The 16807-nt window shown below is 36.5% G+C and overlaps 1 protein-coding gene across 2 annotated transcripts in view; it reads left to right on the top strand.

The window, feature by feature from the left end:
• Positions 1 to 309: 309 nt before the first annotated feature.
• Positions 310 to 16807, top strand: part of LOC136715722 (VPS10 domain-containing receptor SorCS1) — a 193489-nt gene continuing 176991 nt past the window's right edge. For both annotated transcript variants that reach the window (XM_066693092.1, XM_066693093.1), the window contains exon 1: positions 310 to 1501. In XM_066693092.1, the coding sequence (XP_066549189.1) occupies positions 689 to 1501 (813 nt within the window). In that variant the 5' untranslated portion in view covers positions 310 to 688. The remainder of the gene's footprint in view (positions 1502 to 16807) is intronic.

Below are 16807 nucleotides of genomic sequence, written 5' to 3'. Positions count from 1 at the left end.
TTGAAAATATATTCATAAATTAACATCAAAAACAATATATAATCATCATCATGATCATAATATGCACCTCATGTCCAAAATCTGTAAAAATAAATAAATACATATGAAATGTATATCTGAGCCTTCATCAATAATCCATAATTCAGATATAAATGTATTCTGTGGTTATTCTGGTCTAATTTATATGTATTGTATTGTTAACGGCCAGCACGGGGTGCAAAGACACGCCGAATTGTCAAAACATCCAAAAGTTGAGTCTAAAATAGCATTTAATACTAAATAGCATCACTCCGCTCTTAGTTTAATTGCGTTTGGCAATAAATGCAGGATCACGCAATATGGAAAACAGCAATAACCGAAAGAGATATGTAATGCAACTCCCCCTGCAAGTTAATGGATGCGAGCTCATTATATTGTAAAGATTAATGCGGTGTAAAAAAAAAGCAAAGGAGCAAGAAATCTCCCCTATCTTTCCTCTGGCTTCAGATGAGCTCCTCCCCCATGTGGTGCTTCATTTGATCAAATCCTTCAACGTGAACCGCTTCACCGAAAATCACTTTTTTACAACACAGGCAACTGTAACCCCACACAAGTTACAAGGAGTTCTGTAGCCCTAACGTACAAGCCAACAGAAAAAGAAAGAGAAAAGACAGAAAGGAAAATAGGATCACATTGTGCGCTACCAGCAATGGAGAGGGGGGTCGGTTTGTGCGCTTTCTGGCACATTGCTCTCTGGTTCTGGCTCCTGGTCTTGACTTATTTCCTGATCATTGCTAAAGCCGAGATAACTTGCAGGTCCTGTCAGCCCCCGGTGGCTAAGCCTCGTCCGCAGGAATGGTCTGGGTTTATTAAGATGGACACAAGAGACTCTGCAACAGGGTTTCAAGAGGAAGCGGCCAGGTATCCAGACGGGACAGCGGGGTATGATCCTGACAGTCTTGGAAGTCGCCGCGTCAATGGGGTCTCCAAAGCTTCCCACTGCCTTTGGGGCCAAAGCAAAAAGGTCGGTTTGGTGCACAAACGGAGTACCGACCAGCAGCAGCAGGATCGGGACCAGTCAGGATTGCCTTTCAGCGAGGATGAAATCAAAGTGGCCGGCGACGGGGAGAAAGTTTCCAGCCGCAGACGGAATGGACAGGAAAAAGTCAGCGGCGGGGATGCTGCTGCTGCGGCTCCACTTTTAACTCCTGTGAATAAAATGCACGCTGATCATTTGCCCAGGAATAGAAGGAGCAGCCCTGGACTTGGAAAGGAGAATAAAGCATCGAGATCATCCATTGCACTGGACGGGGGTGCCTTGGCTCCGGTTCCCCGGCGAGAGCGCAGCGCCTCGGCGCCGGGGCGCAGACTGATCCGGTCTGAGTTTAGATGGAGCAGCGAGGAGAGCAGGATGCGCAATGCTGGACAGGACGACTTGAAACTGACCAGTTCCACCTTCGCCTTGACTGGGGACTCTGCTCACAACCAAGCCATGGTGCACTGGTCTGGCCAAAACAGCAGCGTAAGTAATGCCATCAAGATATATGAACGCATGGCAGCTTGTGTCCTCTCCAAAAAGTAAAATGCCCTGGTGCGCACACAGCCCTGCCATTTCTATTCCGAAGAAAGTCACATTCAACCTTAGTTTTGTGGGACGAAATGTTTTTAAGTTATTACAATTTGATAAATGCATACAATGAATTTTAAGAAAGTTGACAAGGAAGCTAAATAAGTAAGTCGCAGTGCGGATATTAAAATGTTTCTTGTCCAATGTTGTTTTTTTGAATTGCACCATCAGAAATGAGGAAAGTGTCTGTTTTGTTCGTTTATCTGGTATGCTTTATGCCCTACCTGTAGGTCTGTTAAGCGACTTGCTTTGCTTTTTCCCAATTAAAATGTGCCCCTTCACAAAAAAGCAAATTCACAATTCGACGGCAACATGTAAAACGCAACTATAATGTTTGTGCAAGTGGCTTTTTGCCGAATGGTATTAACAGTGTGTGATACAGTGAATGTAAACACATTTTCATTTCAAGTAAATTGAAGTTACAGGTTCATCTTGCTGTTTATAGTGTTAGAAACTGTAAAGCTGTAGTGTATAGGCTTCTGCCGTTGCAAATATCCAACTGTGCTGCGTCCCTCCAATTGATTTTATTTAATGCCTTTAAATGCTTGCATAAACAAATGAGCGAATGGCAATTTTTGAGTTTGATTATTCAGAAAGAGTATACATGGGTTTTTCATTGTGTTTACATATTTTTCTACAAGTCTGCGGAATGCTTAGTTTTTCCAATAGGTAGTACACGTGAATGTCATCGAAACATTGAATGTGAATGGCCATCGGAAAAGATGTGTGTACTAATCCGCGATTCTAGTTTTCAATGTGTCAAAGAGCCCAATCTGATTTTGTGATCGTAGGCTGAATAATCAATAGCAGCATGTTTTCTTCTCCCTCTCACAATTTGCATGAAGTTTATGGATCTAATGTAAGGCCGACTATGACAGGTGAATATGGACTGGGTACATACGAGTTTGGAAAAAGGGAATTGAATGAAGTGGTGCTTTGTGACATTTAAATAATTTTAAAATGTATTATTGACCTTAATGTGGTGAGATTTCTAGTATATTCTAGTATGAAGTGTTCTGCAATATATATATTTTTTTAATCCATAAAAGATGTTTGAATAGCAATTTAATTTTGAGTGTGCACACATTTACCCACACTAACAGTGTTAAAAGCACAGACACAGAAACCTTAGTATTGCCATATTTTTCAATTTCACACTGTCATACAACCATATTTTATCTGTGGGCCACCCCTGACATTGATCTGTTTCATCATGCAAGTAATTCAAATTTATGTCACTTTTTCCCCCAACGAGTTACTTTTCTGTAGAATAAAAGGGGTTGAGGTAGGTAATACAGCTTCAGTGTCGAAAGAAAGTACAAAGCCAACATGGAACACTTTATTTTGACAGCTCCATTTCTTGGTTGATCTCCTTACAGAAATGCTTCAACTTAAAAGTAAATTAAAAAAAAAAAAACTTTTCTGTTTCCTAACTGAAAATGTCAGTTCATTTTACTTGCAGGTTACTGTATGATTTGGGATAATTACTAGATATAAAAGCAAGACACCCAGGAGCTGAACTAGATATTGATACCAATGTTTTCAACTAAGCTTTGAACTCTGGGTGTCAGAAAGCAGGTATCTATAAATAGTTACAGTGCATGACTGCTGATGAATATATAACTCTGGCTACACAATTCCAACCAACACCTAAAGTGTGTTGGTTGTGAAATCCACTGCAGTTCTTTAACTGTTGTGTAAAAAATATATATCGTAATAGCGTTTCTTTTGATTTGGGGTTCTTAAGGCAAATCATAGTACTTCTAAATTGCATTTTACTCCTTCTGATGAGGAGACTAATTTTATTCTAACATGCATCTTTGACCCTCAAGACATTCTTCCGTGTTGACATTAGATAAGGCCCGATCCCCTCCTGTCACCATTTGTTATGCTTTCATATAATTAATACTATAAGCATGGCTAAGGAATTGTTTGGTATTACTTGAGTGGTAGATGGTTCTCAGTTTTATGTGTTTTTGCACTGCAACTGCTTATTAGGCATGTATTCGCACAATCAGTGTCTTTTCCATTTTTGTATGTGTTCAGTTTTGTGTCCTTGCTTGGTCCTACAGCAGTGACAACATTATACTGTAAATTGAATCACTTTAATATTCATAATAACAATACAATTAGTATTATTGTTCAATCCTAATAATAATAATAATAATAATAATAATAATAATAATACATATTTCCCTTCCATGTGGTTTCAAATATGATAAGGGATTGGAAAAACTGAAATACATTCCTTGAATGTTGTAGCAAATATCAAATAATGTCAGCTGAGTGTCTGAACCTCTCTGTTTTGTACTCCATTATTTTATAGGTTAAAACTGAATACTGAAATGGGTGGTGACCCATATATATATTGAATACATGTTGCATTGAGTTATTTAATGGAGGGTTGAAGTGTGAACTTTGGAGAAGATTGCCCATTTTGTTGAAGCAAAGAGAAATTATGCCTCAAATTGCTGCTCAGTTCACTGCCTTATGAATTAGACGATTGAAAGGGTAATGTACACTATGCATGAAAGAGAGGAAATTCTAGTCTTAAGCAGTCTATATAAAGAATACAAGGAAAGCATTTTTTTTAGACTAGGCTGAGTATTGCATTAATCATGATTGTACTTAAAAGAAAAATGCAATTCAATAATGAATATAAATAAATAAATAAATAAATAAATACATTCCATGTTGACTTATGTCAGTTTGAGGCATATGTTGAGGGGGGGGTCAGGGTTTTGATCTGAATACTTTTTGTTTGTCAGTTGCAGAGGGGTTGGAGAGTACAGCACAACGCACATCAATTACAGCACAGTGCATTTGCTGTGACGTAGTTACAGGTTGCACATGATATAATTGACACAAACATCCTAATCCGTCACAGTCACAGTACCTGTACGTTTATCTGTGACAGGAGCTGTTGAAGCAGTCTATTTATGGGCCTGGGGAAGCCCCCACTGAGACTCATCATTTTGAGTGACAGGCTGTCCAGCCATACACAGGCAGACTGTTGATTGCCTTTCTCTTTTAAATAGTTTACTTCAGAATACAGAAAGATACAAAAAAAAAACATGCTGTAGAGAGAGGCTGATGTGGAGTGTTGTGATTCACTGGGATTAGGTTGATGTGTCAATGTCTCTTCCATTCGTAATTAAGTCATATGTGGCAAGCAATGAAAAGAAAATGATTTCCTATTCAAGTATTTCTTTTTTCCAATATTTTGCCAGCTCAGTTCCAGTTTTATTGTATTCAAATGCAGTTTTAGAGTTGTTTCAAAAGACGTTATAAATAGTAATCTGTAAATATTAATTCCACAGAAGCACCTGCTTGAGTTGGTGGATAAAGGGTTAAAAATAGCTTAGTTTGCTCATGTCAGATTATATATTTTCAAAGTAGATCACACAGTCTAATGGTCTAATGTGGCAAGAAAAACCTTACTGTGGCTGACTGATTTTTGAATTCAAAATGCTTTTGATTTTGCCCTGCCGCAGATGGAAACAAACAAGACTGATAGTAACAGATTTTAACTCAGTCCTAGGGGAAAGGATGAAAAGTGCTCTCAGAAGTGGCTCCCTGGCTGTCCTCACCTACCTATTTGCTTTTATCTTGGGCTAATATGGAAATCAAACGCTTTAGAAATGTGTTGTTTTTCATTATATAAACATTACAGATGCATTGAAGGATTTAATCCTCTGTGCTGGAGTATGTCTACTCTTTGTAACGCTGTAGCTAAGAAACCCTATCCCAAGGCTACTTGTCAGCAAGCTTCCTGTTCCTTTGAGTTCCATAAAAAAAAAAAATGGTTTCATATTAGAGGCCTCCATGTGTTGTGTCTTGATGGTGTGGTTTATAGTGACTAATCCATGTCAGAATTTTACTTACAAACATTTTTTACAATAGCTGATATTGCTGGCTTCAACTACTAGGCTGGCTAGTTTGTCCTACAACTCCATTTGTAAAGCAGTATTTTTTATTTTCTTAATTTTGTCTTGTGCCCTATTGTTCCTTGTTTGACTTTTGAAAATGTTCTGCAACAGAATGGATTAGAGTGTTGCATGTTCACTGTCCCTGCTTAACAACCATTGAACATGAAGGTCAATCTAACTTTTTCACCCCGGGCTCCATGGCGTGATAGCCAATTCCTTAAACCAAATGGGGGCGATTTTAGTCACTACACGAAGTCAGATCTAAATTCAACTTAATTCCATGAACATGTCTAATTGATGTGTCCTTCGTTTTTTTAATTATATCCAGGAGGGGTTTAATTTCCCTCAATATAAAATTAGAATGTAATGAAACTCTGCTGGAAATAAAGCCTTAGAACTTTTTTCTTTCACATAGAACAATGTAAATGTTAGTATCCTCTGTTTTGCTTGTAATTAAAATGTGTATCATTGTTGCATAAACAGACCTTGATGATTTGGAAACCTTAACAAAGATGTGTTCAAAGATCCATCAAGAACATTGCAATGTGGTGGTGGGTAAAACAAAGTAATTCATTACACATAAAGACAAACTCCATTTAAAAGTAGATAATTTTGTATATTAATAAAATGGCCCGCTTGTTTGTGCCATGTTATGGCTTTGTGTTTTATGAATTAAAGGTGACAAACCTTACCTTCTTAAGAAACCTGCAGTTGTGAATAAAGTTGTGGTGTACTATAAACATGATCTGCAATACTTGTGTGAAATAAATACACACAAGGCTTTGAATATTTTTAAAATGAATGCAAACTGAAACTTTCATAGCTGCCATGTTTAGAAAGTAGAATGTCTCCTTGAAAAAGGTAAATCTGCTAATATATGTAGATTAAATTGAAGCAGTGTTACCACATGGAAATATGAAATGAATGTGCAATTACCATCTTTAATTGTCCTGTAAAATATTGGGGAACAAAATGAGAGATGGCAGGTAAAGCATCTGCCACTGTTGCAGCATGCCAGAAAATGTCAAGTTTGCAATGCTGGTTGCCTAATGTAAACTTTTGCATCACTGTTTTTCTGCAGGTTAAATACTTAACATTAAGCATGCAAGACGTACAAATGGTCTGTGGCTTGCAATTGTAGTTGACTTGATATGAAAACATGTGACGCAATATTCTATTAACATTTTAATGAAATACATGTTTGCCAAGCAAAATTGTGTTTAAGGTTGTATACGCCATGTCGTCAAATCCGTTATTTGCAATTGCGTCTAATACCTCTCCAAGCTGTGTAAATAGATACAGAACCTAGGAAGAGATGAAAAGGTATTCAGTGTGTGATATGAAGAAAATTCATAACCTAGACATAAAGGCTGCACAACACATCTGTAAAAAAGGTGTCTTGCTCTCAATCTGGGGAAGAGAAATGAGATGCCGTGCACCAGGTATATATATATAGTAGTTTTCTTGGAGCTGTGTCCCTTTCGCAATTCAGATTGACAAGGATGATTGTTTGAGCTATTGAAAGACAGTCAGGGGTCCTTTTAGCAGGGGGGGTGAGTATCGCCTAACAGCTGATCAGATGCAGAATTGTATAGGCATTTCTAGGAGCACACTGGCACAAATTGAAACCTGAGCAATCTGTAACCCTTAGGAATATGGCTGAAAGTGCAGATAAAAATGCCATTTTCAATAGAAAACTGCAAAGGCTGGGGAAGAGATGAGAAGCTGCTGAAGTTAATTGAGTAGGTCAGTGAGCGAACTGAGGTTGGGAAAAAGGGAAAACTGGTCCACAGCTGCAGCAATATCACACTAGAGTTTCTGCAACACTACAGTTTATTTTCAATAACCTGGGCAATTTACATGGTTTTGTCTCAAGACATCTGCCATAATGCAAGGGTTTTATTTGAAAATTGCTTCCTCATTTAAGTCCTGAAACATAGTATCCCAAACATGCTGAAAAACATAAATGAAGAAACAAGCAAGAAACAATCTTGTTTTGTGTGTTCTTTAAAAAACATGCTTTTAATGACTGTCTAAAGGTATATCCACAGTACCTTTCTGCTTAGGCATAGTTCTGTTTTTCCTTTGTGCTAAGCAAAGCATTTTAAGATTGAAAAAAGCCTCTTCTTCGTTACAACCCTCAGTGTAACAAGTGTTTACATTTTCATTAAATTTAATGAGTATGCGTCCTCCCCCAGTAAAAATTACTTGTTACCTTTTGGACTATAAAATATGAATTAAAGATCTAAAATGTATTCATGTAAGGCTGGGAATCTTTTTTTTTTTTTTTAATTTGTTAATTAAACCCCAAAATAATTCCCCGGGACCTCATTGTATTTTCTGAACCAATGAAGCAATTTAACAGAGTCTCTACTTGAGGGCATGTGCTTGCAGCCTTGTTTCTGTCTGAATCTCCGGGAGCCCTAGCAGGGAGCAAGGAAAGACCAATCAATCTTACAGGCTTAATTGACATTCCCTGCAGATATTAAACATGCAACATCCCTTTTCTGTCGCTAGACAGAATGCAACATTTCAATAATTTCCATTTATGCTGGAAAAAAATGACAAAAACATTAACTGCAATGAAATGCCAAAGTATGCAAGTTATAGAGTAAATGTACAGAACTGTTGAAAAACACATACATAAAAATGCAACTTAATTATAAAGAATATTGATATTTGCAGCCATTGTCTAGAATTCATAGTGAGTTTACTGTGGCCTTTGAACACATAAACCATTGATATAACCATTGAGAACAATTTGTGTATTCTAATAAATTTGGTAACAAATCTTTTTTTGTCATTTAAGTATTCATTAGAATCCTAATAAAAGCCATTGAAAACCCTCATATCAAACAGTGCATGCATTATACAATGAATTACCAAAACTTCCATTATGCAATATTACATTTTCAGATGTTTACTAGCTGTTTGGGGATTTTGTGGATGAGACCCATACAGTCCTTTGCTATTTTTCTTGACCTGTTACTTATTGTAATGCATGTATCATATGTGAGTTTTTATAATCCCTCTTTTAATTCAATTCAGGTCAAAGAGACTCTATTGGCAGTTCTAGGGAAAGCTGTATTAATTGTAAATGAGGATATATGGAAAGTAACACTGTTCCCTGGAAAGCAACATCAAACAGATACAGTGCAAAGGGATGCCTCCTCACAGAAGCGAGGTGTTTCAAAGCCAGGTGTAATTTATTTAATTCAACAAATCATGTTCAGATATTTTCCTTCCTTTGATTCCTGAGTATTACATATGACAATATAGGCTTTTGACACATATAGCAGTATAAAACCATTCCTATGTGAATTATTTACATTGGCACAAGCAACAGAATGAAAATTAAGCACAATGTTCTCAGAGTTCTGGTAATTTTTTGATGAATTGCAGTAATGATCAGCCTTAAGGAAAATAACTCCAATGCAGTATACTGTGATCTTCAGGAATTGTTATAAGCATTCGCCCAAAGTGACTTTTGAAGGCTCTCTCACCATCTGATGAAAGAGTTTGGGCATCTGGAGTTGGCTGCTACAGCTGTTGCTGTCTACAATTTGTATTTCGATCCACCATTTATTAGTGATGAATGAATATTTTCAGCTTATGCCTTGATCAGTAAGTGTCCATGTCCCAATTTACCAGAAAGCAATTACCAAGCAATTTGTGTCTTATGGACATCTTTTAAAGGTCCAGTTGTGTATGTCTTTTAGTACTTACTTTAAATTAACTATTGATGTGAAGCTCTGTCAAATGCAACTGGGGCTTCAGTCTTCTGAGTCTTTATTTTCAATGATGATAATTGCATGCCAAATATGACTGAATAAGATTATATTCCTAGAACATTAATTGCATTAGCTGTTGTTTTCTGCTCTTCATTTATATGTTAAACAGGGTGGGAAATACAGGTGGTGCACTGACAGATTTGACAAAAGTGTTTGACTACTGCAGGCCAAACTCATCAGTATTTCAGGTGTTGCAATTGGGTGCTGAGCTCAGGTATAATTAATTCATCCACACAACAGCAGGATACTCCAGAGGGCTTGCCAGAAACTAATAAAAGAGCCAGCTCAGTGAATTTTGGTTTAGTTGACGTGAAGTAAAAAGAAATCAGCCAAGACTAGAATAAACGTGTGCTGTTCATGCTCAATTGAGTACTGTCTCAGTGTATTACAGCCTTCATACTTCTTCATACAACCGAAGTACTCCAAATTGAAGTAATGGATTCTCCTGTGAAAGATCTTCAGTGGTACCAGACTTGCTTTGCACACTGGCCAGCTCCTTGATAGACCATGCTTATCCGGCTCACCCATGATTATATTGTAAGCACCACTATGCGAAATTACAGTGAATCAGTTCATGGAGAATCAGATGGCAAAATGGCACGTGGAAGAACAACTCGGAGCAAGCGTTCCATTCTTTGGCCAATAGTGCACCCAAGTAACTGTGGGCTTGCATCAGAGTCAAGGTTGGCTTCACAACTGACTGCTTGAGCACGTTTATTTACTTCATATCTGAACAACTTCACTGTTGTGTCAATTGCACTTCATTATAATGCACTGGAAAATGTTTTTGGCATGTAATCAATGTTGATGAATATGTCAGTGCTGATACGAATCAGATTTTCTGATTTTGTCCTTTTCCTATTCTGTGCCTATGTGTAAATCCTATCAAGGTGCTCTTTTAGAAAACATATATATAACAATGTCTTATTAATATCTGTGGTCTTGAAGTCTGTGGTTATGGAAATGTAGAATTCATCTACAACTAAATTGACGTGTGTAATATCCTATCTGACAAGGAAGGCTTTTATTTTTATCTTTGCTTATCTGCCACAATGGGTAAAATAAATCCTACATGGGCTCTGTTGAATTTGCATGAGAGCATGCATTCAGCCAGTATGTTATTGAGTAACAATGTACGTGATTGTGCTCTATAAGGCTTTGCAAGTAAACTGGAATGCAACCAGCATCAAAGCAACTCTTAAACCAGCATAGTATGAAAGGCAGTTTACTTTAGGCTGGTCTAAGCTTTTTAAAATTATTTTTTTAGATACAAATTATCATAATAATTAACAATTTAATTTGAGAAGTACCGCACATTAGAAGTGACTGTAGTGAAAAAGGGTGAGCAGCACTGAGGACTAGATTAGATAATGACAGTAACAACAGATTTTGTGTCATTTTACTTGGTAACAAGCAGACAAAAGAAACCACATTTTACACTGGCCTAAACTCCCTATTAAATGACAAAACCTTTTAAGGAATGTAAAGATTTTTTCAGAAATAATAACATATGTTTTGCAACTCTTACCTTACATGTTCATATTTATATATTCCTTGGCTTTGACCTACTGTCATCACATTAACGTCATAGGTGCATCTGCCACTAAGAGGGCAATTTGAGCAATTAGAGATTTTTGTCCCAAGTATTCCAAGTTTGACACCAGGCTACTTAAAATGGTTTTCATGGCTTTTTTGTTTAAGATAAATCATGCACCTTTAATACCATGCATGCCTCATTATTGCCATTCTTTAGCATGGTTTCTCAAACTAGTCAGGAATGAGATAACCAAATCTTGTTTCCAGCATTGTAGTGGATTGAATTAGTGATGGATAATTCTGGAGACTATTCGCTCGATGTTGATGAGCCATTTTACATACATTTCTTTGAAGACGCCATTCATTACATTTATAAATTTAAGTTGGAGAAGCAGTTTTGATAATTAAATTGAGTCTTCTGCAGAGAGCTTGGGATTTATTTTAAAGTGTTCACAGTGACTTGTATTGACACATTATAGAACAAATCTCAAAACACTGAAGATGGGATTTTAATTGCTTAAGTAAAATAGAAGCTTCATATTACTTGTTGAGTTTAATGAAACTGTGTACGGTAGGCAATGGAAAGACGGCAGGCAATCTTCTATAAGCAATGGAAGTGTTTATTTGTTTATTGTTACATGTAAAATAGTTTATTGTTACATGTACATTATGCATGTGGTCTGTTAATTATACGCTGGGACAAGGATTTATGGTGTATATTTCTGAATTAAGAAAATTCCATTCCATACATCACAGAAGGAAGCAATATGTGGAGTTCACTTTGCTGTCCATGGTGCTGAAATGCATCTGGCTAAAATGCCACTATATGCATAGAATACTAATTGATAATTCTTTATAAACCACATAGCTCCTTTATTAAGGTTTTGGAAAGTGCATGCCTCCTTTTATTATATTTTTTTCTGCAAATTACTCACAATGTTGGTATTCATATACTTTTTAATTCCCAGTGATTCCTTCACCTTTTGATGTACTTTATATGTGCCCTGTGTTTTATTCTTTCTTTTCCATGTATATTGTTCTTGTCCCAAATAGATTAGAGAGATATTTTATATATGTTGATTTTTTTATTAACATTTACTGCCATTGGGTCTGTGTTAAAAAGCAATATATCACACTTCATTCAAGTCATAAAGCTAGAGAAGAATAAGCATAAAGCCATGGCAGATAATGACAAATGACAGTAGTAACATTACTGCGCAAAATACTATGATTTATTTAGAGTATACTGTACATATACTGTATATATTCATAATAGCAACATGTTTTATGAATATCAATCATCCTACAGACCACTCAGCAATTCGCTGATGGAATGCCTTCATGCAACATAAAGAAGACTATTCCCACCCCAACAGATCAAGAGGAAATATGTCATTGTATCTCAATAACGCATTCAAATTTGAGTGAATTTGCAATGAATTAGTTACAGTTACAAAAGAGAGTGCTCTGTACCTAATATTGGAATTTCGAACAAGTGTGATCAAGAGTTTCAGTCTTCAGACTTAAATGCATCACCAGATTAGTTATGTTTTATATGCAGGTCGTTTGGAAATATTTCCTCGTGGGGTGATTTTATGTTTTTTTCAAGCAAATTTTAACTATTTGCTTAATAGTTAATGCTGATGTATGCTCTAAACAATACATTGCACATTGTTTATTAATAACACCATAGTAAACATGATTGTACATACAGCACTGCAGTTGGGCTACTCTTAGCTTTAGTATATCTATATCTATAGATTTATTTGACGTTATCTATTTATATCTCAGGCAACCTTCTGCTTATATGTGTCTAGAGCACGTCTAGCACTCCACGTAGGAGTTTTAAATACTGATGTTTTACGCATTGCTACTCATATGGTGCAAATGTGCAATTCTGCAGGTTTCAGCTGATTTTAGCCACCATGCAGTGTTTCTTTAAGACTTTTTGGAGGCTAATCAGAATTAAATGTCCTGGAAACTGAGTACCTCTGCTTTCTGAATCATATGACAGGACCCTATAGAAAAGTTCTAATATTGTAACTAATGAGGTTTCCACTTGCATTCCTCTTGGCCTCAGGCAACGTACTGAAAAGCTTGTTTAGTTCATAAGAAGACCTTCCTGCTGTACCTCTCGGTGGAACAACTTGCTGAGAAATGCACCTGAAGCAAAGTTCTCATTGTGTTTGATTCTTTCTATAGAGATTCCTGCTTCTCTTAAAAAGAGATCTGAAGTGTGCCCAAATTACTGTGGTCTAAGAAAATACGACTTGTTGTATACTTCACTTCTGTGATCTGTCTTTTTCTTTTTGTGTGCACTTCCTACTGACAAAATATTCCTGCTGAATTTGGCATTGTTAATTAGAAATGTAGCGACCTAATATAATTAATATCTTGCAACATACAGAGAGATTGCTACATAGTCATTTAAGATTTGAAAGGTTTCCCTTTAGGTAAGGATGGGTTTATTTGGCAAATAATCTCTGCTTGGTTTTTGATCCACCCTGCTGTTAAACGAGGAGCACCTTATGTTTTCTCTAGTGTACTGTGCAACTGAAATGATCAGGAGTTGGTGGATTATGGGAGAAGCTCATTGTGTAAAAAACATGATTCTCATTTTTACTGTGTTCCTTAAACATTTAACTTTCTTGAAAATCTGCTCAAGAAATATATACCAAAATTAAAATAGAACATGCAGTTCTCATTTCTGTTGGCGATGCACTTACTTATGTGGGATGGAATTTGGCAGTGTTGATATTTCAGAATAACTTGATGTTGCAGGAAATGGTAGAACTGCTTTCAGTACCAAGGGTTTAAGGCAGCTTTGCTATGAATTATCTGTGGGTCTGACTTTTATGGCGCACTGTACACTCTGCCAAAGGGCATCTGCCCCCCAGTTGCCATTTGACATTCCTGACATTTCCAGGTCTCCGAGACTACTGATGTGAGCTAATACTTGAGCTGAGGCTAATCTCTTTCCCTGTTGCAATCAGAGCAGTATTTCATTTAAACTGATGCCATGCTTCACAGGTGATCTTTAGAATTAAATGTCTTTCACATCACCACTGGTGCGCAGTCCCTGGCAGTAGCGCTGTGCGTTGCCTGCCCATTACAAGAATCAAAGCCCATTGGGGAGCGTTACACTACAAGCCACTTGTGATGGTAAAATGTTAAATGGCTCTGTTTGTTTAGGTTTGGCAGCTTGAAAGTGAAAGTAACTTCACTTTCTGTGTTTAATTGCATCCCACTTTTATTGTCTCAAAGAAGGTGTTTTTGATAGTAATGCTAGTTTATTCCAAGCTTTATATAGTGATTGAACGGTAAAGGAAAACAGAAACAAATCTTCAGAAGGTGTTCAAATTGTAGTCTGGACAGGGAGAGCTTCATCTCATGGTGAGATTGCATGTCTACTAAAAACAGTCATTGAAGAAACGCATTGGGTTTTCAAGTGGCTTCTTGAGGAGCCGTGTCTCAAAATATAACATGAAATATAGATATTGGAGAACCTCGCAGGAGCATTTCAGAACTCATAGCAGAAGCGAATGGCAGTTTATTTCTTTCAGACAAATAAGGTTTCAAGTCCCTTTGGGAGAGACTGCAAAGCTTTCTAAAGTGATCATGCAGTTGAAAGTTTTAAGATTCGAAAGATAAGCCTTTGTTTTTGCATTTAATTTGCTTTACAGTGGCTAGCTGGAGAGGAAAATGCTGGAGGCAATGCTAACATTCTCTTTGCCCCTGCAGTTTACAGTCTGTGTCAATGTAATCACTGTATCAGAAAGCATTATCAACTGCTTAGGCTAAATAATTACGATACGGTTCATTAACAATGTGGCTGGTTTCGTATTGAGTAATGCAATTTACACGTGTGAAGCTTACATGAAAGAAAAGGATGTCGTAAATCTGGATATATTCATTTTAAAGCCATACCATAATTCATGAAATGTGGGTTAAAAACAAGTAATCCAATGCATAAACACTGAACACTGTCACTGGAGATCTAAAGCTATTTTGGTAAAATATGTTTTAAACTAAGTGTTATCAAATTAAACTACAATATGAATTCAGTTCCCATTCTAAGCACCTGCCTCACCAGGTCATAGTACTTTACACTTATATATTCCACAAAATGTCTGGTCAATGGAAATGTTTATTTGGAAGCAATACATTATTAAATTAAATGTCAGTAAATAATAATACCAAATTGAAGACCGAAACTTGTTTGCACTCCACAAAAATTACATTTCATTTAAATTCTTCAATAGTTCAAGATTGTTGGCACCAGTTGTTTATTGTATTATCTCCAAGATAGCAGGTGCCTAACATTTCTGTGTGAATCCTTTAATAAGATTAGACTGCAAATGCTTCTCCGATAATGCACCCTTCCTAAGAGTAAAAGACTTCTCTGTTTTTATCAGGAGCTCATAACACAAGATCTTTCCTTTCTTGTTAAAGTGTATCACTGTAGGTGATTTTCAAAAATGCTCCGACATCGCTCTATGGAGTGGTTTGCAGTGTGTTTCCACGTAGTGGTGCCCATAAATTGAATTACCAGATCCTTTACTTAAAACATGGTCTCCCAAACAATTGCATCAGCAATTTCACCAATTAAAGTGGTGAAAGTTGTATATATATATATATTTAAAACAAAAAATCCAATTTCATTTAACCTGAAGGTCTAGGCAATAAGCCTTTTTCCTGTAGAAGTGAACATCAGAGGCAAATGGGTTCATCTATCATTAGCTGATGAATGGATCAGAAATCCTGTGTTTCAAACGTCCCATTATTTGGTCCACAGTCAGTACAGGTCTATATAGATACCTTAGTAGTTTCATAGCCAGTCCCCAAAACAGTGCTACTTGTTTGGTGCAATGTCCAATTTGATTTAACAATATGGCATTTAAATCTTTTTTTTTTCTTTGGTAACTGTGTTTGATGGCCTGCTTATTAAATAAAGGTATCTAGAGGACTACAGACAGGTGTTTACAATTTAGAGTCCAAAGAAACCAATTTAATTTTAACATACAACATCTTGAGTTGGAATATATTATATGATAAATGAAAACTTCCATATGGCTAGTCACTACATTGATTTGACACTCGAGCAGAAATGCAAATATTTATTTCAGAGGGGTGTGTAGCTGACAGTCAGCCAGGTGGTATTTCTAAAAATCAATTACTGCCATAACTAATTAGTCGACACCACCTTTACTGTACTGCAACTAGAAGTATTAAAACTGGAGTTGGAGGGCCTATGTCAAGATCATTTTGACTGATTTAGAAGACAACCTGGACTTTATTTTAGAATTTTAATTAAAGTTTTTGCATTTTACAATTTTTTTTGCCTGCAAAGAGTGGAAAAGTTATAGAAAATGACAATCTCTAGTATTCTGCTCCCAAAAACTACATCGATAAGACGGAAGGTTAAAGAGAAATGGTGAATTCTATACTTCATTTTATGAGGACTATCTGATCGGAATTGCTATTCCATTGGGCTGAAAGCAATTACCATACTTTAAACGCACGTCTCCGTGACACTCCCATAATAAGAGGGGCATCATGCATGAAGTTGAAATTCATAAGAAACAGAAGCCCAGAGGATATAGAATACAGTGTGTTGTTCATTTTTCCATACTAAACCCATGTTCATGAAGTTCTTTAATTGCAGGCCAGGAGAGAGAAAGTTGCACAAACATAAAGAAAAAGAAACAAAATGTACCTTTACAGTAGATTTCCTGTTGAACAATACAGTTTTACAGTTGATGTATGCTCTAAACAATACATTGCACATTGTTTATTAATAACACCATAGTAAACATGATTGTACATACAGCACTGCAGTTGGGCTACTCGTAGCTTTAGTATATCTCAGAACTCAATTTGAAATGCTTTAAACACCACTTTATCATAGACTCAATGAATGTGTAGTAATATTTTGTTTATATAAG

Source organism: Amia ocellicauda, chromosome 20, assembly GCF_036373705.1.
Source record: "Amia ocellicauda isolate fAmiCal2 chromosome 20, fAmiCal2.hap1, whole genome shotgun sequence".
NCBI classification, from domain to species: Eukaryota; Metazoa; Chordata; class Actinopteri; order Amiiformes; family Amiidae; genus Amia; species Amia ocellicauda.
This window is presented reverse-complemented; position numbering and strand designations above follow the sequence as displayed.